Source organism: Maylandia zebra, linkage group LG3 (genome assembly GCF_041146795.1).
Source record: "Maylandia zebra isolate NMK-2024a linkage group LG3, Mzebra_GT3a, whole genome shotgun sequence".
Taxonomy (NCBI): Eukaryota; Metazoa; Chordata; class Actinopteri; order Cichliformes; family Cichlidae; genus Maylandia; species Maylandia zebra.
The window spans coordinates 14,050,352-14,076,438 of record NC_135169.1 but is presented as its reverse complement, the minus strand read 5'-3'; the positions used below and the strand labels follow the sequence as shown (position 1 = coordinate 14,076,438).

At 40.4% G+C, this 26,087-nt stretch overlaps 2 protein-coding genes and 2 long non-coding RNA genes across 4 annotated transcripts; 2 read left to right on the top strand and 2 right to left on the bottom strand.

Annotated features, from left to right (window-relative positions):
* The first annotated feature begins 3,906 nt into the window (after positions 1–3,906).
* Positions 3,907–15,968, top strand: LOC143414947 (uncharacterized). Its single transcript, XR_013095552.1, has 4 exons — positions 3,907–3,943; positions 4,328–4,389; positions 4,610–4,665; positions 15,845–15,968. It is a non-coding gene; the product is annotated as an uncharacterized LOC143414947 (long non-coding RNA).
* LOC143416978 (uncharacterized) lies at positions 8,411–10,090 on the bottom strand. The gene is made up of 4 exons (XM_076882626.1): positions 10,040–10,090; positions 9,777–9,906; positions 9,299–9,542; positions 8,411–9,179 (listed from the first exon to the last, which is right to left on the bottom strand). Exons 3-4 carry the CDS (start codon positions 9,536–9,538, stop codon positions 8,631–8,633), a joined length of 789 nt encoding a protein of 262 aa, XP_076738741.1. The 5' UTR covers positions 9,539–9,542; positions 9,777–9,906; positions 10,040–10,090; the 3' UTR covers positions 8,411–8,630.
* On the bottom strand, positions 13,686–21,123 carry LOC143414945 (uncharacterized). The gene is made up of 3 exons (XR_013095551.1): positions 21,017–21,123; positions 15,673–16,038; positions 13,686–15,434 (listed from the first exon to the last, which is right to left on the bottom strand). It is a non-coding gene; the product is annotated as an uncharacterized LOC143414945 (long non-coding RNA).
* Positions 21,124–23,648: 2,525 nt separating this feature from the next.
* Positions 23,649–25,967, top strand: LOC143416977 (uncharacterized). Its single transcript, XM_076882625.1, has 6 exons — positions 23,649–23,676; positions 23,758–23,793; positions 24,008–24,280; positions 24,360–24,605; positions 25,047–25,460; positions 25,581–25,967. Exons 1-6 carry the CDS (start codon positions 23,667–23,669, stop codon positions 25,667–25,669), a joined length of 1,068 nt encoding a protein of 355 aa, XP_076738740.1. The 5' UTR covers positions 23,649–23,666; the 3' UTR covers positions 25,670–25,967.
* The last annotated feature ends 120 nt before the right edge of the window (positions 25,968–26,087 follow it).

Genomic DNA, 26,087 nt, shown 5'->3' with positions numbered 1-26,087 from the left:
TAAATAAGAACCAGTAAATATTAAGGTCTCCAGTGACTAGAGCTGTACGATATGACCAAAATCGCATATCCCGAAATAAGACATTTCTCATCCTGATAACAATATATATCACGAAATAGTGCTTTTCTGAAAATTCTGTGAATCTCGGGCAACTCAACTTGTGTGAAGTGTTTTCAGCTGGGTGTCGTGTACCTGGAGTGAAGTGTTCCCTCCGAGGCATGAAGCTATACCTTTTTAGACATAAATTGTAATGGCCACCAGGGCCGGTCCTAGACAGGGCCAATGGTGTGTGGTGGCAGATTTCTTTTCTCATGTACTAACCACATATTTTAACCATATCACTTTAGCATAGTAAGAGCACTCCTGTCACCAGTTTGTATGCATGTTGAATGTGATCACTAGTGGGGCCCACGATTTATTGCACCTTCACAGCATTTTCCTCCTGAGGGCTCTGGACATCCTGTTGCAGACGAGGTGATGGTTGGTTGGAGCTTTTCTTAGACTGAACAGTTAATGGTCTATAATAATTGATCTGTTGTGGAATGTTCTTTGTTGGAGAGTGTCTGTGTCTGCATATAAGATGTAAGGGCAACAATTCAGAGATGGTCCTGGTGTTTCACTGAGATGTTCTCTCCACATTTGTGTTTATTAAACCCACTTCAAATCAAGATCACTGGGTGTGTGGCAGGTTATTGTTTAATTTTCACAACAGGTGGCAACAAAGAAAGGAAAGGGGTGGGTGGTGTGTTAGTTCATTACCAGGCCTCTGGAGAACTTCATGACATGTTGAGGAGCTAGTTTAGCCATTTAAATCAGCTGTGTTGGATCAAGGACACATCTAAAACCTGCAGGACACCGGCTCTCGAGGCCTGGAGTTCCCTACCACTGTTCTATAGCAAATATAACAATTTGCAGTAATAACAAAACTAAGAAGGGTAGGCCATTCACCAAATCTTGAAATCTAAAACTAAAAAATAGAATACAAATAAAATAAAGAATAAAATAAAATATCCATTCATCTCTTTACAACCAACAACATAAAGTTTGTTTTAACTGAATGTAATGAAAGTAATTAGTTACTTAGTTTTAAAAATGTGATTTACACCCTGAATAGGTAATGAAGTGATAGATCTTCAGTCGCTCCAATCCCAATTCTACTTTTTCTGCATAATCCATCATATAAAATGTAATCAAATGGAAAAGTCTCTTTTTAAAACTTGTTTTTATCAGTTTTAATCTTTTAACTTTAAGCATCAAGCAAAAATTAAATTATATGCAACATTCTCTGAGTGGAAGAAATTTGTTTAACATTTAAACCTATTTTCTGCACATTCCAGCACATAAAATGAAATATTTTTTGTGTTTACACTCAGTCTTTCAAATACATGCAAACACGGCAGAAAATAAATAAAATCAAAGACTCAGCGGTCCTGTTGCTCTATTTTCACCTGTTTAGCAGGAGTGGGGCAGCTGGAGGTTTGCCCTGGTGCAGGTGTGTCGAGGCCGTCATGTCAGTGGAAGGATCCGGCAGTTTCTCTGTGAATTTCACATTCCCGTGGAAGTGTGTCCTACTCAGTGCTTGTGCAGAAATTTAGGGGGTTTTTTTCGCTGTAAAAAGAAGTTTTCTTCGAACAGCAGACACTAATGTTTTACTAATGCGTTATATTTCCTTCTGCTGCTTTCACTTTATGAAGCTAACATATGACAGGATACATTGAGCAGGAATGTTTGATTTGTTGGCATCAAATGAAAATAAGATCAGCTTTGTGTCCATATTTGTGACCAAGTTCTGCCAATGACATGCCTTCACAACAGTTATCTGAATCATCTCCACCCTTTGACAGAATGATTTGAACAATAATCCCCCACCCCACCACACCCACCCCATTCTGTATCATCTCCACCCTTTGCTGAAACCAGAGGAGGGAAGTTTTTGAACTATATGAACATGCAGATTGTCTCATGCCCTTGTTTGCTTGATGTCATGACACTACTTCTTATCATGCTGTAAGTTTAAATAGTTTATTTTGTCCATATATAAAAAAATTATATATGGACATTATTATATATAATATTATATATTATATACATTATAAAGCTTATGCCTGGTCGATGTATATGTATAAACTCTTTCCCAAGAAACCTGAATTCAAAGGTTTCAGAGCGACATCTGTTTGTATTAAAGCGCCCTCTGGTGGAACTCATTTGCCTGACCTACAAACTTTAAATCAGGAAGTCCCTCATATATTAATCAGTTTCTGCAGCTCTGAGAAAGTTTTACAAATATAAATCTTATATAAATATAAAAAAGGGTAACACTACCTGGGTCTAGGTGGAGTTTCCCCCTCCAGGGGCAAGGGTACCTAGACCCGGGGCTTAGAGTACGCTTGGGGAGTGTGATCGTGTGTACAGCGTCTCTTTATGTCTGTCTCCACGTTAGTTGAGTGTGGAGTAAGTGCATATGAGAGCATGAGGGTGGGAATGGATGTTTGTGTCTGTGTGTGCCTGTATGTCTGTGTCTATATGTCAGGTTGGGTATCAGGCGCCACCTCTCTGGGGACATCTCAGGCCCTCCAAGGTTTGGAGGCCTATCTCACCCCACCACTTCCCCTGCCAGTGGCGGACTCCCTCAGGTGTCGCTGCGTTGGTGGTTCTTTGTTTCCGGGGGTGAGCGTCCAGGTACACACCGGCTCACTCCTTGGCGGCCGCTTATCGGGGCCTGGAGCCTGGGGCTCGCTCGGGCCACTTCGGAGGTGGGGTGCCCCCGGCCTCTCGGCCTGGGGCTCGGTCACTCAGGCACAGCTGGCTGCCAGCGGAGCTCACGGGCGCGTCATTGCAACCCCCCCTGGCTTCTGCTCCGCGGCTGCTGAGTGAGCCCTCATCTGGGACTCTCCTCAGCTCTTACTGGGACAGTGGCGCAGCTGCCCCTCTGTTGGTCTTTCTTGGTCTCTTGTGTTCTGGGGGCCTCTGGATGTCTGGAGTTTTGATCTCCTCCACACCTGCTTCATGCCCTGGAGGACGGGGCTGTGGCCCCCCCACACCCTCTAGCAGATCATTACATGAAGGAACCTTTTAAAAAAACAAGCACGTCCATGCTCACAGGTGTACACACGGGTGATCACACACACAAACTACACCCTTTTTGGCTCCTACCTCAAAGCACACTGTGCGCTGTCGATCTTACATGCTGCACAATAATGTTTGATATTTAGTATTTACAGTCATATTCCCATATATCATTGTGATGTTGTTTATCCCTTGTTAAATGCTTGTTTTCTTTTTTCTTTCTCAACAGGTGATCCAGGTTATTGATATTTGTATTTTTGTCTGCTTATTTTGTTGGTTTTTGTTTTTTTCCCCTCTTTCTTTCTCCCTTTTCTTTTCCCCAGTCAAGTCTGTCCCGTATTTAGCAAGTGAAAATAAAAAATAAAATAAACAATAAAAGGTGAAATGGACCATTACGGCAAGGTTGGGATGGTCCATTTGGTAAAGTAAATCCGTTGGGCATCTTTCTTTGCCTTTAGACAACAATTCTGATGGCAAAAGAGCCAAACGGGACAGGCAAAAAACCCCCCCAAAAAACAAACAAATATAAATCCTCCATGGATTAGAAATTCATAATTCTGAGTCTGATATTTGGAGGTGTTCTTTAACGGTCAATCAGTCTATGAATGAAGTTTTTACTTGTTTTTGAAGCACCCCCCAAATGAATCAAAGCACCCCCAAAGATTTCTTACTTTTTTTTGACAATATTTGCTGTTTGTGTGACACACTACTAAAAATATAAAAAGCATACAGTACTGTATTTGTTTGAGACACCATTTTAACAACAAAAGTATAGATAACCCCCCCTCCCAAAATGGTTTGTTCCAGCTCGCCTCTCCCCTGCTCTAGCGCTCTTGCTGCCAGAGCGATGGTGGCTGAGACACAGCGGAGAAGAGGTGTAAGTGCCTGGCTTAAAACAGGACATATTAGCTGCATTTAACCTTCAGTTACTCTTTATATAGTTAGGTAGGAGACAGACCATGTTTCTTTTTAGCTCAAAAGCATTACACCAGGTAACCTGCAGTGTTGAAAACGTGTTTTCTGACGATGTTTGCTACCCTACAATCCGTCCTGCTCTGTAGTAAAATCAGCGACATATGACCGTCCTGTTGCTCCCATTGAAATGTATACAGCCTATTTAAAATCTAAAACTTTAAATTGTTGGCAGCCTACTGTTGTTACCACTGTCCTGTTTGAAATGGATACTAACTAGCTAACTGACTGAATGCCCATTAACCTTGTCACTCCTGTTGTGTGTGTGTGTGTGTGTGTGTGTGTACAGAGAGACAGTCAGGTTCATAATGGATATAAGGAAGTTTTTTTCAAAAAAGGAGCCACATTCAGGTAAAAGTGTAAAATCAAATGATCCGTCAAACAAGAGTAATGTTGGATCAGTGTTTCAATATTTATATTTTTAATTAGATATACATACGGTTTGGTTATTTGCCTTTTGGTTGAAAGTACACTGAGAGGGGACTTTTGTTAGCGATCTTAATAGAATTTTCTTCATATTAATGTAATTTTTCATCTAATTGAATACAATCTATTTGTGTATGATTGTCAGTCCAAAGAGGGAGAGAGGAAAGAGAGGAGAGAAAGTACAAGGTCAGGAAGAACCAGGTAAGAAAACAGACAGGGAACAGTGACGGGCACAACAGAAACTGTTAAACTGACAAAGAAAAAAAACTGATTTTACTCACACAATCTGGAAGTTGTGTTCTCCCTATATTAAAGCTGCTATACAGAATCTGCAAAACAAACTGGGTTGAAACATTTTGACCCTCTTTAACAACATTCCAACATGACATTATCATTGATTGGGGAGATTAAAATTAAAATTAATGATATATTTTTATGTGGTTCAGCCAGAACTCTACTAAAACAGCCAGTAATAGGTAGGCCAACTTTTGGACCGTTCAGTTATCTGTATGACTGCTGCAGTACATACATCACATTTTCACACTATCAGAAAGTGCCAAACAGCCCTGGTGGAGTGAGGAGCTGTAAAGAGAAGCAGATGCTCGGTTTATATTCTAAAAATGTTTTAAGCTTGTTTCAAAGATTCTGTACTGCAGCTTTAAATGTTTTTAAAAAGCACACATACACTTAACTTATCAGTGTTTCTCAAACTTTTTACGGTGTGTACCACCCAATGGCTGCGTCCCAATTCAGGGTCTGCACGCTTGAAGTACGCACACTACGCGTACTACGTACGGTGCGTACTATAAGTACGAGAAGTGCGGAAGTGAGAGGCTTGTGAAATGGGACGGTATACGCTTCGTTGCGCTGTTCAGGTTGCCTAGCAACCATGATACTAACCGCGAGACACGTTACATACAGCATTGTTTGACAGAAATGAAGGAGAAAAATGTTCTGTTGGTCATTCATTTTTGTCATGACATCACTTTGATTAGTTGAGTATCTGAGGCTGAGACCACGGGACTGTAAAACATGATTGTTGGGCTTCATTTCTGTGCTGAACAGTCATTTAAGATTAGTTAGTAAATAACAATTAGTTAATGTTGTTCATGAGACTAAAGTCATCTCACTGTGGTAATGTAAATATAATATGGCCAATATTATAATATGGCCAATATTATAGTATTGTCAGATTATTATGATATATATATATATATATATATATATATATATATATATATATATCACTGACTTTCAGCTTGTTGTGTTTGTGGATATATGACTGACTTTAATTATTAAACATTCGCACATAAATAAGTGGCGTCATATTCAGTACTTTTGACAGTTCACTCTTTGGCCGCTCCATCTTATTAGGGAAATCCACATACATAAATGTAAATTTCAAAACTCAACCCCATCATTTAATTTGTTTTTGATTGAAATTGAATATTACTTAAACTCTCTTAAATTAACTTCCAATAAAAAAGGTTTATCATTGATTGAAATTCATTCAGAAATGTGTAACGAATGAGCTGTCACAGCTTTCAAGTACAAAGTTGTTATGAAGTCTGTCACATTCCCCCCTTTTTTTCTTTTCTATCCTTTATTTATTTATCCTTCTTATTTCATTGTACTGTATATTGTTACTCTTGTTTGCCTTGTATGTCTACTGTACAAACTGAACTGGAATGACTGACTGTTCGCTTTATAAGTTCAATAAAGTTTGAAAAAAAAAAAACCTCTTCGGCCGCTCCCTTCTGCCGTATTTTGCGGCAAAATTATCCACACCCACCGGCGCGCTATGAATTGTGCGATATATGGGACCACGAAGCGTGCACCGGACCACGCTTGATATTTGGGGAAATCGACGGCGCATTTGGAGTATGCATTTGAAGTACACTTCGAATTGGGACAGCCGTCGTCGCGTGGCGGTGACGTAACCGCACTTAAAATGCGTACTTCAAGCGTGTAGACCCTGAATTGGGACACTGCCACCGACTGTATAAAACAGGGGTGTCAAACTCAAATATACAGTGGGCCAAAATTCAAAACTGGAACAAAGTCGCGGGCTAACATTAATATTTATTGAAAAAAATCTTCCTCCAGATATAACAAGGAACTTTTTCTTACAGACTCAAATAAGTTTTGCTGAAAAACTGAATATGGAATAAGCAACGCTTAATACTGAACGATATATAACTTATATAAACATATATAACTTAATATTGCACACATGCAAAATTAAAATTCCAATTAAATAACATATCACTGGAATGCATTTCTTAAATAAAAATTGTATTTGCAGCCTTCTGATTTAAATTTTAGCAGTAAACTTTTTCCCCAGGCTAATAATAAATGTAAAAATAAAATAACAATAATAAACCAATAAAAATATCATTAAACGTGAAACCATTCAAGCCCATGTCTGGGAGTAGCAAGACAAATTGCACAAAGAAAACGTTAATTATAGCTCAGTTTGCTACACACTGATCTACTCTGATGCGTCCAAGCCAGATACCTGGCATCTCTTCTTGGATGCTAGTTCCTCAATGTCTGGGCTCAGGCTCTGAGCTGAGGAAATCCTCAGGATCGAGTGAAGGTGTTCATCGGTCAGACGTCTCCTGTGAGATGTTTTGGCCATCTTCATTGAGGAGAATAGTTGCTCACATAGGTAAGTGCTGCCGAACATGGAGAGTATCTGAGCAGCGTGGGTGCGGAGCCCAGGCATTGTGTCAGGGATGAAATGTGGAAATTGTGAAGCGCCCACAGCATCATACTTTGATTTCAGCGTGTCACTACACTGGAGTTCAATCAGCTCCATTTGGAGGTTTGTTGGTGCTTTTACCACGTCAACTGCAAAAGGATTACTGAGCAGTTCAAATCGACATTTCTGGGCGTCAAAGTCGGCAAACCACCGGGTAAACTCAGTACTGAGTACACAGAGTTTTTCAGCAAACTGTACGCATGGGAACACAGCAGTAGAGATTTGCATGTTCATCGTTTGGCAGCAGGGAAAATGGCCCAGGTTTCCTTGTAGCATCTGATTCTGCCACAGGCACAATTTCGTTTTAAAAGCCCTCACTGCAGCGTACATATCTGTGATGATACGCCCCCGTCCCTGAAGCTGCAGGTTCAGCGCATCGAGATGGCTCGTGATATCACACATAAAGGCCAGCTCACACAGAAACTCTTGCTCCCTGAGCTCAGCTGTGTCTTGCCCTTTGCTTTCCAGAAACTGAAATATTTCCTCGCGTAGCTCGAAACATCTGTTCAGTACTTTCCCTCGGCTTAACCACCTCACCTCCGTGTGATACGGCACGTCTCCGTATTCCGAACCACACTGCTCAAGAAAAGATTTGAATTGGCGGTGATTCAGACCTTTGGCTCTTATAAAGTTAACTACTCGTGTTACTGCGGTCATAACATGTTCCATCTTTAGGGCTTTGCCACAAAGTGATTCTTGATGTATGATGCAGTGATAAACAGTCAGCTCACCTGCACAGTTCTCCGCTCGCATCTTCTCCCGTACCCTGCCCACCAGTCCGCTCCTTTGACCACACATCGCTGGTGCACCATCTGTCGTTAACCCCACAAGTTTTTCCCATGGCAACTTCATTTCAGTTAGACATTTGGAAACCTCCTCAAATATTTCCTTCCCTGTGGTTGTTCCACGCATTGATTTTAATCCTAAAAGTTCTTCCGTAACACAGAGAGTTGAGTCCACACCACGGATGAAGACTGAAAGCTGGGCAGTATCAGAGGCATCGCTGCTCTCATCCACAGCAAGGGAGAATGCAACGAAACTGTTTCCCTTCTCCATCAGCTGGTTATTTAGATTGTTGGCAAGTTCACGTGTGCGATCAGCTACTGTGTTTCTGTTCAGGCTAACATTTGAAAATGCTTGCCTTCTCTCTGGGCACACAACGTCGCAAACTTTCATCATACAACTTTTCACAAACTCTCCCTCACTGAAGGGCCGGGCTGATTTTGCGATCTCTGCTGCCACAACAAAACTAGCCTTTACAGCAGCCTCACTTTGTGATATGGCTTTTTTGAACATAGTCTGTTGTGAAACAAAACTTCTTTTCATCTCTTCTGCTTTCCGGCGCCTTTGAGTCATGTCCAGGTCCTTGTACTTCTCTTGGTGTTTCGTTTCATAGTGTGGTCTAATGTTGTACTCCTTGGTTAAAGCCACATGAGCTCCACATACAAGACAAACAGGTCTGTCTTTTACATAGGTAAACAGATATTCTGTCTCCCACCTGTCCAGAAAGCTCCTGTTTTCGTTCTTTCTTTTCGCCATTTTGGGAGAGGTAGCGCGGCAGTATTCGCGCGGTTGCTATGACTACAGTCAACAGAGGAGAGGGCGTTAATGGGTCCTGTCCTGACTGACGCGCCAAAACGCCAACAGAGCATTCTGGGATTTGTAGTATTAGCAGTACATGCACTGTATAAGACCGGCAGGCCAGCTCTAATAGTAATTTGGTATGGCCTCGCGGGCCAAATGTAATTAGGCTGCGGGCCAAATTTGGCCCACGGGCCAGAGTTTGACACCTATGTTCTAAGTGGATCTGTGCAGTGTAGCCGTCAAAGAAGACAGAGATGGTAGAGTATGAGAGCGACACCTTGGCAGTGACTCCAGTTCGGTCTTTAGAGAGCTCCACATTGTGAACCAGCTGAGGCAAACTATTGAGGGTCAGGATTGAGTTGTCCAGCTGGATAACAAGCAAAGTGTAGGAAATAGTAAGTGAAACATCTGAAACACACAACCGGTTGATTTCGCAGCAACTATCATTAGACTGCACTGACTAAACTGTGGGTGGAGGTAGCTTACCCGAACTGTCCCACCTTGTTCCAGATGAATTTTAATGCTGGGCCTGTCCAGAACCAGTGTCACACTGTCCAAAAAGGTCACGTCTTTACGTCGACGTTCCCGGAAGTTCCCCAGAACATGGAAGTCTGGTACTGATGGAGTCAAGACCAGAGAGTATGAACACCGATCCTCAACAGAGTTAACCTGGCCATGGAAGTCAATGACAGTGGGGCCAGTCACAGTGCATGTGGAGTACAACATGCAGCTGGTAGAAAGAAAGGAAACAAACAAGAATGAAAAAAATATCACGAGGTGCTGCTGAACGCCAAACCAGTGGGGAAGAGACATTTTATACATATTCATTAATTGAATACAATTAAATTTTCTTTATATAGCACCAAATCACAAACACAGACTCAGGCAGGAGTATCCCTCTGTGGGGACCAGTAAGAAAGTGATCACAGACGTTTCTTTGAAATACAAATACAGATATATTTACATGCCGTTGCCTTCACAACGGTCCAGAGGGCCACAGCCAGAAATCTGCAGTGCAGCAGTGTCAGAACAGGTGAGACTAGAGCAGGTTTCCAGATCTGAGCTCAGCACTGCACCATATTCATGCAAACCACCTGAAATGAGGGTTTAGTTTAGTTTAAAAACTCAAAGATCGCTGACTAGTTTAATAACAACTGACAGAAACATCATGGTAACATTGAAATACAGAACACATGGGTCAAGTTTTGAAGCCTGAGATTCACCAACCATCATATCTGCATCCACTGATGTCAAAGAATCTTTGATACTGACGATTGCTGGGACACAGACACAGAGTTTGTGTGTTAATACTGAGGCTGTTAAACAAACAGAAATGGATTTAAGTTGTTGTTCGAACATCTTGCTGCTCCTGTACTCATCTGTCAAATCTGATTCTTCACATAGACATTTGACAGATTTAATCTCCAAACTAGAAGTTTATTTTTATAATCCAACACCAAGGTTTGAAACCTTCACCCTCAGAGAATAAAGACAAGTAGAAATATGTCCTTTTTTTAAAATACGCACACTAATGAATATCATAACTGAAATACAGTGCTACAGATCCCCATGTGGAAATCAGCCTATTTATAATTATTTATCATCCTTCGTGTTATGTGTTTATTAGTCTTCCTTTGTCTCTCAGAGCTCTGAATTGTGGATGTATCCACTGAGCGGTGCTGCTGTTTGGTCCAAAAGCTAAAATGAGAGTAGAGGTGTGCAGCGTGTCCAGCTTCTCTTACCTTCTGCAGCTCTGATGGAGGATGAGGAGGAAGGAGGAGGTAGCAGATGGGCAGATTCATCTGTTGGTGTCTCTGTATGAGACAAACTGCTGCTCTCTCTGTCTCTCTCTCTTTATTTGCATCCTTCAGGCGGTCCACACCCCAGAGGAGAGAAGAGGTGGAGTCCACAGTGGAGCTACCTGATGTGAAGTGCTCGCTACTGATTCAGCACTGTGTGGGTCAGCACCACAGAGGAACAATGAACTGTGTGAAGAAAAAAAAATCAATAACAATGACACATCTGAAATCACTGTTTCTAATTTAAAGCAGTGAAAAGCAAAAAGTGAAAAAAGTACAAAAAAATGTTGATTTTAGAAAAAATACAGAAAGAAACAGAACATGTGATCAGACAGACTGCGACAGGCCTACTCTCATACTCTCAGATATTTCATAAACTCTGTCCTACATCAACTTTCCAGATAAGAAACAAATATCTCTGCACTATCAAGAAACAGCTGGGCTGTCCTTGGCCCTACAACCAGCACATCCAGGCAGAGCTTATTGTACCTACAAAGGCTCCACGGAGACTAAAGTTTATTTAGGTGTTACCAGAAAAATGGGTTAACCCCCCACCAACAAAAACAGTGGATTATTATTCCAGTAATCCATTTGTTGGTAATAAATACAGTCTAAATGGAAAATGAATCTAAACTTTTACCTTTGGAAAATATATGCAAGAAATCTCTTAAATCTATTCATCTGAAACAGGGTCACTTTCAATTCTGCAATCATCAATACCTGAAGGTTTCTCCAGTAAAACTATGGTAGAAAGAACTACAATGAAACATCACCATGAAATAAGTCAAAACCCATCAAACTCTGTTTCGATTGGAGTTTGTTCCCATAGCAAAAACACACATTACATGTTAATGTTAGCATTCGAGGATAGTATTACGAGCAACTTTAGGAAATTCACAGACACAGAGTTTGTAGAAGGCAACATCGCATTCAGCGTATGTTGAATTGAATATGAATTTTCATTGTTTATTTAATTTGATAGAACAACAAGAATCCTGCATGACTTCAGAAATCATGTTTCCACTAAGTATTTACATCGTAATGCAAATGAAAAACACATAGCAAAAAATGGTTATCATTAACAGATGAAAGGCTTCAGTTATTACTGGTATTAAACATGAGATATTTAGTTAGAAAATTGTAGGATTTTCATTTGTAACTTAGGTTTCAACCTCAGTTTTTACGTCACTCCACGCTTTTTTGTTTTTGTTCTTTTTTCAGTCGTTTTTGTTATCTTCATAAAGGGTCTTCTTCTGTTTCTTCCTTCTTTGCCTTTTGCCTGTTCCTGGTCTGGATTACTGTATTTCTTACGCTACCAGCTTTTGTGTGTAACAGCTGCTAGCTTAAAGATAACTATTTTAATTTTTGGATTTTACTCTGCGGCCAAGCATCCTTCACTTGGTTGGCTATTGTCATCACTTTAGCCCTTAAAATGTAAATCAGCTCTGAGATGCTTCTTTTAGAATAATCTGAACAGAGGAAAACTACAAGGATATTCATATTACAGATTTAAAAGGGAACTCTGGAGTAGAGTGGGTTTGAGAGTATCTCAGGGTCTTGTTTATTAGTGAGCGGAGAGTGGATCAAGAGACTAACTGATGGTTTGGGGTGGTGTCTGCAGTGATGCTGAACAGTTGGATCAGGATGAAAGAGGAGGAAGGGGAAAAGCTTGAAAAGCTTTCTATAGTCAGTTTATCCATTATTTGAATATCATATGATGCATTTGAGTACACAGTGTATTTGCACATTATCATATTTGTGTTATATGTGTGGTATCTTGTTACTTTGACAAAAATATTGTGTTGGAATCAGTATACGTCACTGTGGGGGTTTGTATAAAGCAGTGAAAGCCTGGCGTAAACATAACGTTAAAGAACATTTTCTAAAAAGCAGAAAAGCAACTCGAGTTGTTGTATCTATGTCATAAACACATCTACATACTTATGCATATAGATATAATAACAAACAGCAGCACACAATCAGCGTAAACCCCATGTACCCTCATAATTATATTGAATACTGTACCTTAAGGACCTGACAATATTAAAGAGAAAACCCCAACAATTAGATGAAGCCCCTATCAGCAAGCACTTGCAAAAGTGATGTGAAAACACATAGTGAATGAAAGGGGCTGAGTGATGAAGAAATGCTCAGTGCATTATGGGAATCCCCCAGCACCCTGGGCCTAGTGCAGTGTAACTAAGGGAGGAATCCTAACTACACACGTTATCAAAAAGGAAAGTTTTAAGCCTAATCTTAACAGTGGATGCCTGTCTCCCAAATCCAAACGGTCTCCCTTTCGATTGTTAATTATCATAGGAACCCAATATCATAGCAAAGTGTATATTAGACATGTTTCAGTACTACATACAGAAATTTCAGTACTAGCAGGGGGAGATAATATATTTAAAGACAAGAAGTTGCTAGTGAGCATGTAAGGGATGAAGTACATGCCAGGATAGCCAAATAATAGTGATTTACACTAGTTGATCTTAAAAGTAATAAATAAACCAAGTATTTTTTCAGGATGACTCTAATTATATTGCGCAAATGGAAGAAAACAGTCCTACATATTTGTTTAATATGTCCATTGAAGGACATACCCTGGTCAAAAATGACACCAAGGTTCCTCACAGTGTGACTGGAGGCCAAGGTAATGCCATCCAGATTGAAAATCTGATTACATAGATTTTCAATCTGGGGCAATAATTTCAGTTTATCTGAGATTAGAAGCAGAAAATTTGAGGCCATCCAGGTCTTTATGTCTTTAACCTCCTAGGACCCTGCGTCCACATATGTGGACATCACATTTTGGGTTATTTACACCAAAATACTCAATTTTGCTCTGCAAGGGCCTGATATCCACTTACAAGGACATTATACTGCTACTGTTCTATCGAAATGTTAAATGAATATCCTCATATGTGGCTCTCATGTTTCTTAGAAACAAAGATTAGGTTTAAAAAAATCTAGTAATTCTTTGTTTTTACATTCATCAGGTCCCAATCAGCCCAAATATCAAAGAGAAATTAAAAATGCTGTGGAAGAGTTCGGGTCTTAGGAGGTTAAGACATTCCTGCAGCTTACTGAATGAGCGTGGTCACATGAAAGAGGTGGTGCTGGCAGCATCTGACCAATCACAGACATGGAAATGTTTACTGGCAGTGTCTTTGATACAAGAATTAAAAAATTGTCTGTGATTCAGTGCTTTTGCCCTAATGACGTTGACTTTTTCTTCATTACTATATCAACAATATAGTCATGTTTTAGCAGTGACCTACAGAAAACTTCCTGCTGTACAATACAATGCAAAAATACCCATTTTATTTCTCTTACATGCAGTGTTATCTAAATAAATTCAATTACACACAAAACGTTCTCTTTGTGAGGTTTTAATTTGCCATTGAAAAAAGGAGCAACCAGCAGTACAGAGTATGGCAGCAGTATGCATGGCATTTGACAAAGAAGGATAACAGGCATAGTTATCTTTCTGCCAAGGTCACAGAGTACAGTCAGAATGTTGCATGCAAACGATAGGTTGTACAGTTGAGTATGTCTTGTATTGTAAGATTATATGAACACAGAACATTAATATGGAGCCTGAAGCACTAAATTCTTTTAACTGTCATCATGTTGCTGGTTTGCATATCAGTAATATACAAGCTGGCTCATTTAATACTTTCTTTGTCTGCATGCGGAATCATCCAGGTAGGGAAATCCCAAAAAGTTAATTCTGTTCATCTGGACGTAGCGTTTTAGGTGGCAGAGACGTTTTGTCACTCATCCAAGTGACGTATTCAGTCTGCAAGACTTCTCCAAGACTGAAGATGTGTGCAGTGTTATAGCAATCTGAAATAAATTTACACACAAACAGGTTCACTTTGTGTTTCTCTCACTGAAAACGCTACGTCGAGATGAAGAAAATAAACTTTTTGAGACTTCCTTTGTTGTCAATCAAGGTGATGCTCTTTCTCTTACGCTGTTTGCAATATGTTTAAACAATTTAGGTAATACGTTGTATGACTCACTCCAGTGTTTTGTTGTATGCCAGTGATATTCCCCTCCGAGTACAGGAGTTATCTGCAAAGCAAGGTGAATTTGCTTTGCAAGTTATTCTTGTTAAAGATCAGTTAATGTTAGCCGTGAAAAATGATGTTATTACCTGAACGGCATTCTCTGTGTCTTAACAATTACAGGAAAGTTACTCAACAGTTTTCAGTAGCTGTTGAAAGATATATTTTTAAGTAAAAAGCCAGGATTCACACTAAAATCAGAATCAGAATACTTTATTGACCCCTAGGGGAAATTATTTGAAGCCAATCAAAACAAAAGTCCCATTCAACTACTACCTGTGAAACCTCCCTGTGATAATCAAACTTTATAACACCTCTTATCACATCTGTAACATTTTCTCTGAAATTAAATTTATAAAGACATCAGATGTATTTAGCTGTACCATTGGCCTTCGAGTTTAACAGATTTTAAAAAAGAAAATAAAAACTATCAGCTTCTGAGTATTGAGAGTGCCACTTGGAGAATGTTCTTTAACATTTGCAGCTTGGTCTGTTATTCGACACAGTAACATGAAGGATTATAACAACACACTTACAGTTCAGCTGTGAAGAGATTTTAGGTATCTCTTAAATAATCATCTCAGGGCTATCACAGTGAGGTTTCTCCAAGCCCCCTGCCTCTACTTTTCGCATTTTGTTTTGAAAAAAAAAAAACCCCAACCCCAAGTGTAATAACAGCAGCAACACCAAAAACTATAACAAAACTGACAATGACAATCCATCCATCCTCTGTGTCTCCTCCTGGCAGGCCTGCAGGTGAGAAACAGGTGTGAGGTGTCAGCTGTCAGGTAGGTGATGAGTGAAGAACAGAACAGAATCCATTTCCTCTTCAAACTGCTGTCAGACATTATCTACTGCACTCTGATCACATCACTCAGACCAGCTGCTTTCTACAAAGTCTCATCAACAACATCTTTAGAAACAAACATCAACAACCAGGAAGCAGCTTCACCTCTGATCACACACACACTCAACTCTGCTCACTCACCTGGAGGATCAACATGAAGGTAGATGATACTGATGGGATCGGTCTCCAGATGAGCTCTCCTCTTGCGATTTGTTCCTGTCGCAACGCGACACTCGTATGTTCCAGTGTCATTAATGTTCACATCGGTCAGAATCAAAGACACGTCTCCATCCTTCATCTGTTTGTCCTGCAGATCCACCCTGTCTATAAAGTATGGATGCTGCTTGCCTCTATCGGAATGACCATCCAGGATCAAAAACACATACTCATCCTGCAGGTCAGCTCTGCTCCATTCTACTACTGTGATCAGCTTCTTGTTTGGAGCTCGACACTGCAGAGTGACGTTCTGCCCGACGGTTGCTGTGGTGGCTGTGAGGTTCATGTGGACTGAAGGAGCGAGAAAGTTACAGTTAACAGAGAGGATGGATTCACGGCTTTGATGATATGAAAGGAGAAGTAAAAATGAGTCAAAGACACATGAAGGGGAAGACAAATGTGCATTTTCTTTTCAGGAAGGGGGCGAGTTACATTACTGCTTCATTAGACATTCAAACATAGGTCACTTATAAGTCAATGTTCCTTACAACTTTGTTCAAGCATTACGTTTGATGTACTGTTGCGTTAGCATAGATCAAAAGTGAGATTTTTCCAGTACATTCAATCACACGTAATCCCTGAGGTGAGCGTTTTCTCTCTTGGTCGCCTGTGTTTTTGTTGTTATTGTTGTTGTTTGTTGTTGTTGCCTTAAAAAAAGGGAATCTTTTGAAAAGTTTTACTATTTTGAAGTGACTTGTGAAAGTAACTAATAGAGACATGTTACTGTCTTTTGTTCCAAATGTTATAGTTTTTTACACAATCCTGTGCAATAATATACACATATGATTATAACCCTAGTTTTATTATCAAAGGTAATGCAAAGATATGCAGATGGATTAAGGACTGATCACTGGAACAAGCCGCTGCAGTTCTACAAGGTCGAGAGCTCTGCAGCAGGATGAGCTTGCAACTCGATGAGCTTGCTGGACTTTTTCTTATGTTTGCAATGATGTGATCATTCCAAACATGCACACACACACACAACACGGAGGAATCACCACCCGGAAGACCGTTCCACTATGGGCTCAAATTGTGGTCATAAATATTTTGTATTTGTAAATCAGAATGTGTAGTTGTGAACTGAGTTTTGTAACCTTGTAAACCAAAATATCTGAAAACTTTTATCTTTGTGCATCTATAAATGAGAATTTGTGTGTTTGCAAAAAAAAAATATTTATACAAGTTATAAATAGTTTTTGTTTAGGTCTGGTTACAGATACAAAGCAAAAAACTATGTGCAAAACTGTGCTCAAGTTTCCTGGATGTGTGTGAGTTGTTTTGTTTTTTTTTGGTCCTATTTTGGCCCGTTTGGTACTTTAGTGATCAGAATTATTGTCTGAAGGCCAATACAGCTTTGCCGTATAGTAATTACAGACAAGACAGACGGGACTGGAGGATAGGAAAGAGAAAAAGAAATAAAGAAAGGGAGGGAGGAAGAGAAAAACAGAGCGGACAAGGGACAGTATGAGAAGTAATACTATAAAAACGCTCAATCACCTGTTGAAAGAAAAAAATGAAAATGAAAACAAGCATCAAAGAGCAACACAATATGGGGACCACAGCAACAACCTAGATAATTAACAGTAAATAGTAAATATTGACAGTTGTTTGGCAGCATGCAAGACCGACAGCGCACAATGTGCTTTGAGGTAGCAGCCAAGGAATATATAGTTTGTATCTGTGATCACCCATGTGTACACCGTTGTGTACACCCTTGTGTGTGAGTGCACTTCTATTCAAAAGGTTTCTCCATGTAACGATCTGATAGAGGGTATAGGGAGCAATAGCCCATAGTCATGGGGGAGTTCCAGGTCCCAGACATCCAGAGGCCCCCAGTGCATCAGAACCCAAAGAGGACCATTGGAGGGGTAACCTTTCCTCCCAGAAAGACCTGAGGACAGCCCCAGGAGTAGGGTAACCCAGCAGCCATGGTGCAGAAGTCACAGGGGACTGCAATGATGTGCCCGTGGGCTCCGCCGGCAGCCAGCCGCGTCAGGTCTGAGGGGTCCCCCACCTCCCGAAATGGGCCCAAGTCAGCCACGGGCGCCAGGCCCCGCCAAACAGCCACTTGGAGTGTGCCGGTACATACCTGAGCGCCCAGCCCCGGATACCAAGAACCACCAACTCACTAACGGTTGGGGCCGTCACTGAGGAACACTCAGCCACCTGCAGGGAGTGAGGTGAGGGGAGATGTTCCCAGAGAGGTGGAGTCTCTGACCCAACCTGACATATAAACACAGACAAACAGGCACACACAGACACAAAGATGCATTCCCACCCTCATGCACACATATACAAATACTCACACACTCGTCCAACATGGAGACGAACAGAAATAGACACTACGCACACACTCCCCAAACATCCTCTATACCCCAGGACCAGGTACCCTTGCCCCCAGAGGGACAATCCACCTTTAGACCCAGATGTTTACCTGCTGTGTGAGTTTCAGCTTCCAAGTACAAATTTTGATCCAATTTTTTTTCCTTTCAGCTAATTGGTCAATGCCATGTCAATCACAAATTTTACAATCCAATCAGAGAACAGATAGATATGGCTGTCGTAGTGGCGCAGTACTGAGCTTCAGGTCGTGAAAGGGTAATACATTTTGAAGCTGGAGAACGGTGACAGCGCTCTATCTAAATATCCCATAATCTAAGCTCGGTCCCTTAACTTTGGGTAGCTGTTAAAAGGATAAAGTTGCCGTATACCAGAAACACTGACATGAGACACGGACCTTCAAAGTAAAACAGGAAACACACTGACTGAACTCTAGACATGTAAACTTAACAGCAACTGGGGAGACAGAACATAGGAACCTGAAACATGGTACAAAAACGTCACAGTAGACATAACATGGAACACAGGGAAGCCATATTACAGAGCCAAAGAACTAAACCTATGATAACCATAACTGAGACCTAGGGAAACAAGAAACAGTACAACAAAGGACTCAAAACATAATCCATAATATAAAAACACAAGATCTCTTCAAAATAAAATAGGAAACATAATGAGACGCAGACATGAAACACATGAAGAGCAGGGGAGACTTAACATGGGTTGGAAACACAAGGGGGAACTAATAAGCAAATGAACATAGGAGGCCTAATGAGCTTAAACATACTATAAACATCAAAATGAACTAAAACTCAAAACACTGGGTCATAAGACCCAGGATTGTGACAGAGGGCACAAACACATTGCTCTTATTGTAGCTTTCCTTTAATGACTTCCATTGAAATTCAGAGTTTACACTGAATTTCTATTATTAACTGTAGAGCTGTACATTGCTTATATAGGAAGGCTGCTAAGACCTTATAACAGCAGTTAGCCTCTCTGACCACCTAATCCTGTAAAGTTAATTTAATCTGTGGTTTGTTTTAATTGACTCAAATCAAATCACAAGAGACTGTCAGAATAAAACGGGAAACAAGAGAAACTCACATCAAGACGCAGACTGACTAAATACAGGGAACAGAGGGAGAAGACAGAGACAAGGATGAGAGGGCACGGGACAGAGAGAGTGAGAGAAATCACACCGAGACACGATTGGGAGAACAGGCGAAGAAACATTGAGAGACAAACTTCACAGTGAGGCACAGAAAACTAACAAAGGAGATACTGGAGAAGACACACAGAAACAAGACTAAGACAAACTGGACATGGAAGGAACCAACACTCAGTGAACTAAGAACAAGAGCAAACAAATTCAAAACACGGGGTCAAAACCCAGGATGATGGTATTACCATCGGCCAAGCTGAGAGAAAGTAATGTAGAGGATTTCAATATAGAGAGCTGGTTTAATGACTTTCTGAATTTGTTATCAGTGGAACAGACCTTTGCAGTTCTATTACAAACAGAGACACACAAAGACACTGGGACACAGAGAGAATGAGACCAGCTCCAAGTGGACATTTCTTACAGATGTCCTGATGACAGAATCCCCAGAGAGCATAGAAGCTGCTCGTTTCAGATTACAAGCATTCAGCATAATGAGAAGTGTACACGCTCAGCAAACTTGCACAGTTTGGATTGTTTCTGGGTGCTGTGAGACTCATCAGCTCTACAGTACAAAACCTTCCTTCAAACTAGACATTACTGTATTGCAAACACTACCCTAAATGCCATTGCTATTTAAAATCTGTGAAATTTGCCACTTTTTAGATTAGTTTTATTATCTTATTTCTTTCATCTGCTTACTGTTTTATTTCACTGGTATTATTATCTTGATAGATATCTTATCTATTATCTTTCACTCTTTCATTATCTTTCCACCATCTAAATACAACCAGCACACAGGGCTGTTTTTCTTCTCAACACATTTTACATGTGGAAATGACAATAAAGCATCTTTCATCTTTAACCTGTGTGTTACAACCCGAAGAGGAGTTTGACAGAGAAATAGCTGACACACTTAACTCACGTCAATATTCTGATTCCCTTAAAAGGAAAAACAAACACAATTTTCATTGACTCTATGTTACGCCCCACTTAATGAACGGAGTGTCGACTGGAGTGAGGGGTAACACAAAGTGAAAGGGAACACATGAACTACTGGAGAAATAGCTGTCTGTATACAAGATTTATTGCCTAAAACTACTACAGTACAAAAACACAGGGAAGCTCTTTTCTTCAGGGTCTCCAAGGCCAAAACAATAAACAAAACACCCCCTTTTAGCTAGAAATCAAAACCAAGTACTCACTAACCAAAAACAAAATACAATGGCTGAGCTCCCTGTCTAACCAAACCAGGAGAAAACAGTTGAAACAAAAATGGCAGAGAACCCCTACCTGCTTCCACAATGACAAACTAATTAACACAATAAGGGCACACCTTCGCTCACAATAAAAGAAAGAAAAAACCAAAGTTCACAGAGGGTAAGTTCTCACACACATACACACAAAGGCCCGCTGCCCAAAACTCTACAGCTCACAGCTCTGGCAACATGGGGAAAATGGCAGGGGGTGTGGCAGTTTAGGATGGCAGACTATATGCCGTGGCTGACGAGCTGGAACACACCTCAGCTGCGGCTCATGAGGCAGACCTGCAACACAAGAAAAGGAGAAAAACAACTCTTCTACAGAGGGAGAGCCACTAGAGGTCAGCGACCGTAACACTCTATCACAGCACTGACAGTAACACAGACTGCAGCTCGCCTCTGACAGTGAATCAGTCCTCCTGACACACTGAGCTGGACACACAGTTAAGAAAATGATGGGTGGAATATATGTGCCAAGTCAAGTAGTAACAGAATAAACACTCACCAGATTGCGATACCTCTGCAATACTGTAAAATAATACGATTAGGGCTCCCACTGTTCCAGACATTTTTCCTTATCATCAGGGACAAAAATGTCTCTTGGACACTTTCACTTTCATTTTGATGACGCACAGAATTTAAACGAGTCCTTGAGAGTACTCTAATTTAGCCTCCTTTCTCTCTTCTGTGTCCACCTGCTGTGGCTTCTCAACTTTCACATTTCAGTACAGCTCATGAATCACACACTGCTTTCCGCTGTATAAGCTGCCTCTATATGTTAAAAGCATCTTTATCAGTATTGGAAATACTGGCCCCGTATTTACTTGGTGTCAAATCTATATCGGAATTTGAAGTATGGCACAGCACTAGTGTGTAAATCTGGTTTTAACAGCTTATCAATGAAGTGTTTCAAAATGTAGTTTTAAAATTCAAATATGTGCACATTTTTATTTAATTTTTTTAATGGAAAGTTATGGCCACACATCCTATCATATCAAATTAATAAGACCCATCCAAACAAAGAACATAGAAAACATAGAAACATATTTATTAAGTGACATTAAGTCTTTCTTAGCAGATAAATCTCATATTTACTGAGAATCTATTCATTCAAGTAAGTAAAACCAGTTTTACAAATCAAGCATTTTTCTTTTAATTACATTTTCGGTATATATATATTTTTTAATTTAAGCAATATATAGTGGACCTAAATCTGCACATTAATATCATTTCATTTTAAAGCTGTTTTTTCCTAGAATTCAACACAACTTCTAAATATTAATTTGATATTTTTGCCACCATCTAAATACAGTTTATATTTTGCAAATTACCAATTAATACATTAGTTCAATGCAAGAGTTCCAGATTTCTTTCTAACATGTGTCAGCATTGACGACCGCCCAGAGTCGTCTTCACATGACAGCATCAGATTAAACATGAAGTCAACTTTGTGGGTCATCACTCAAAAGTTACCGAAAGAATGTTTTGGTCAGTTGATACAGTTTATGCTGAGAAATGTTTTGCACTCATATTAACTGTGAAGCATTACAAACAGTTTAGTCACAATTAAGAAGAGTTTAAAAAGTATTGTTTGTGCTGTATCGTAATCAGGTAGGTTATGAGTAAAAAACAGAATTTCTACAAAGTCTAATCAACAACATCTTTTGAAGCAAGCTGTTGTCTTCTTTCTCACACTAAATGCTACAAACATGGTTTTCCATTTAAACATACTACAATAGTGTCTCCATGTGGTCACTTGCATAACTACAGTTCTGTAAAGCTCTCCTGCTTTACTCCTGCCTGCTCCCAATAGACACCAGTAATATGCCCATGCTGGGTGTGCTGTCATGCCTGTGCATGGACAAAAATTGACAGAAGGCCAAGGAAGTTCAGGTCTCCTGTTTTTTGTTTTTTTTCTGGGGAGTTATGTGCCTTTTATTGCTTGAATGATTCATAGGTCAGTGGTTTAACAAACAACAAATGTTCCTCTGAAAATAGTCAGCTACAAAGAGTGAAAAAGTAGCCAATGTTCAAAGAAAACTTCTTTGGACATTGGTTAATAGTCTTCCAGAAAGCCTGGAACAGATGCTGCCACAAATTGTCGACTGTCTGATTCTCTTGAGTACCACTTTAAAATGTCTTTAGCCTCTGCAGCTTGATGCTTGTCTGTCATTCAACACAAAAGCATAAAGAAATTCAGCACAAGACTCACAGTTCAGCTGTCTCGTAAGCTTCTCCCCAGAGCTGTCAGAGTGGTTCAGTCCCCTGCACCCTGAGTTTGGGGTTTGACAAGAAAAATAGCAGCAACAACACCAAAGATAAAACAGTACAAAAACATTCCCTTTGTTGACCTCTCCAACTTCTGTGTGTTCTCCTGGACTTGCAGGTGTGAAACGGCTGTGAGGCAAACAGTCTCCAACAGCATGAGTAGAAAGTCCTAGTGGATGATGCAGGAGACTCCTGAATAGTTTATACCACCAGCTTGGGACACCCCAGGGCAAGGAACCATTCCCACTCATATAAATATATATAAAATTGTTTGTTCTTGCTGTTGGGATCTTGAAGGAATTCACACACAGATCAAATTATAAAGAGGAGTCCTGTTTCTCTGGATATGATGTCGCTTCCAGCAGAGGCAAAAACCCAATGACAGTGCAGTCAGAGTTATTTAGCTTCACTTCACTCTCCTAAGTCCAGTTTCAGTTTAACTTTAGCTCACGTTTCAGAATTACTTTAAAAAAATCAAAAAACTAATTTAAGAAAATAATACAAAAGATATAAAACTGACAGAACAAAAGTTTAATGAAGCTGTTAAATGATGTAATTTAATATTTGTGTTACAATGATACATCCAGAGGAGTGTGAACATTAGATCAGAAGTACTAAGAAAAAAGTGCTTGGGTGAATGAGACAATTGTGCAAAGTACTTTGAGGACTCAGGTAAAGTAGTGCTGTATAAGAACCAGTCCATTCACCATGCTTTATGTGCATGAGCACTTTTAAGAAAAAAAAGTGTTGCCTGGTAGCCACTACAGAGAAAAGCACACGGACCCTCTGACACATACAGAAAGAGGAAGTAGGACTATTTTAATTTCTGTCAAACTGCTGCTGATCTCATTTCAGCCAGCTGCAGGATGGAGGGAACATCTGTACAGATGCTGCTGGGTGAGTCCGACCTGCTGGATCTGTGTTGGTGTCTGAATTCTGAGAGATGATCACAGTTATTAAAGTTCATTTCTCTTTTAGTTTTGCTCTCCCTGCTGGGCTGCACAGCAAGCCAAGGTCAGTCAGCATCTTTTATCAAATGTTATATTTTTGAAATCCTGAAGACTGTAAGTAATAATTATAAGTAACTTCTTTCTTAAGGAGTGATGACTAAGGAGGATGTAGAAAGCATTTCATTTGTAGATGATCATGCAGTTCTTACAGACATCTCGCTGGTCTAGTTTTCATTAACAAGTAGAGGAAAAGAATATGACTAAATATTTTATTTAAGCCCTCACAGCTCGTCTGACTGTGAGTCCCAGCAGCTCTCAAATCTTTGAAGGAGACTTTGTGTCTCTGAGCTGTGAAGAAGATGACAGCTCTGCTGTATGGACTCTGAGGAGAAACACAAGCAAAGAAACCAGGACCCAATGTGGAGTTAAATGGGGGAAATCTACTGGGAATTCCTGCAAAATCAGCTATATCTTTCCATGGCACACTGGCGTTTACTGGTGTGAGTCCAGAGAGGGTCCCATCAGTAACATGGTTAACCTGACAGTCACTGGTAAGCTGAGAGTGTGGAGTTAGTGTTGATGAAGCTGTGTGTAAATGGATGAAATGCTGTAGTTTGTCTCTGTGTTGAGGTGGATCAGTGATCCTGCAGAGTCCTGTCCTCCCTGTGATGGAGGGAGATGACGTCACTCTGCTCTGTAAAACAAAGACCACTCCCTCCAACCTCACAGCTGCTTTCTATAAAGATGGCTCCCTCATCAGGAAGCAGCCTACAGGTCACATGACCATCCAGCATGTTTCCAGGTCTGATGAAGGCCTCTACAAGTGTGACATCAGCGGTCATGGAGAGTCTCCATCCAGCTGGATCACTGTCACAGGTGAGCAGCTTCACTCCTTTTTTTAACCAATAATTGCCCTATTCCACTAGCACCTACTCAGTTCTGCTCGACTTGCTCAACTCGAATTTTAGGGTTTTAGTTTCTGGTACCCTGTGGTTTTTTTAGTACCTGCTTGGCTGGGGTTCCAAGTGACCTGAGTCACATGCAGTCTGTGAGGTCAACAGACTGCATGCCACCTGAGTCTGCAAGAATCCATTGACCGAGCAGCAGGTATATGATCACCCATTTTTTAGTATTGTGTCTGTGTTGCATACAAATGTCATCATAGCCTTGTTGCTGTATCAATATCACACACATTAGGTGATACTCAGTTGTAATGGAAAATGATGGCAGCTGAGTAGAGAAGAGTTGAGTGAGGATGAGTAGGTACTAGTGGAAAAGAAGCTATAATAACCTGAACAGGTCAGATTCTCTCCGCAGGTAAACCTACAACACTGTCTACTACCACCAACCCCACCAGTGGTTTGCATATCTCTACAGTTACACCCACTACCACCTTCACCACCTCCACCAGAGCCCCTCCAACCAACACTATCACCACAGCCAACAACTCCAACCGCACTAGGTCCATCACTTCTACCGATGCCACAGACCAACCAACCTCCAACAAAACCCCAGCCACCATTACAACAGCCCCAGGTGCTATTACCAGAGGCCCACCCACTTTTACAATGAAACTCGACATCACAACTGTGCCCCTTTCCACCACTCCACCCCCTGACTCCTCCTCCCTCCAGCTTTGGTTCAGAGTGATCAGTGTGTTCCGAGGAATGTTCTGTCTGTTCTTCGTCTGCACCCTACTAATAGTGTCTTTATATCAACAAAGGGCTGCAGGTAACGCTGAATCATTTACTGGTCAATCAATACACTGATGATTAATACCTTTTTCTGTCTGAATACTTTATGTGTTAACAGCTGATACATTTTGTACCTTGTCTTTGTCACCTGCTGTAGCTGCAGGAAATGAAATGGTGAGAACCCCACGTGTCCAGACTGAGCAGGGATTGAACAATAATTATGCCACCAGAGAGCATCACCTCTAAGCTGAACGGATCTCTGCTTAGCTTGTTGATTTTTCTTCAGTGATCCTCCAGTTTTGTTTTGCAGTTGTTGTTTATGATTCATTTTCTTTTGATTTTACATTATTGTTTTAAAATGTGTGCTATGCCTTTCTTTTATATATTAAACACCATTTATTGCCAAAGTCTGAAATGATGACGCTTTTTTCTCTGCAATATAATTGTAACTTACACAATTAAATTGTTTTGTCAACGACAAGAACTAGGATGAGAACTACATTCAAATTCTTGTGTACTTCTGTCCAGTCAGACTTGTTTTGAACACCACCTAACCATTGTTAATGCTTCAAATGTTTATCAATAAATGTATACATTTAAAAACTTTATTTTTCAGTAGGACTTTATGTACCTCGACAAACAAAAAGATGACAAACAAATAAAG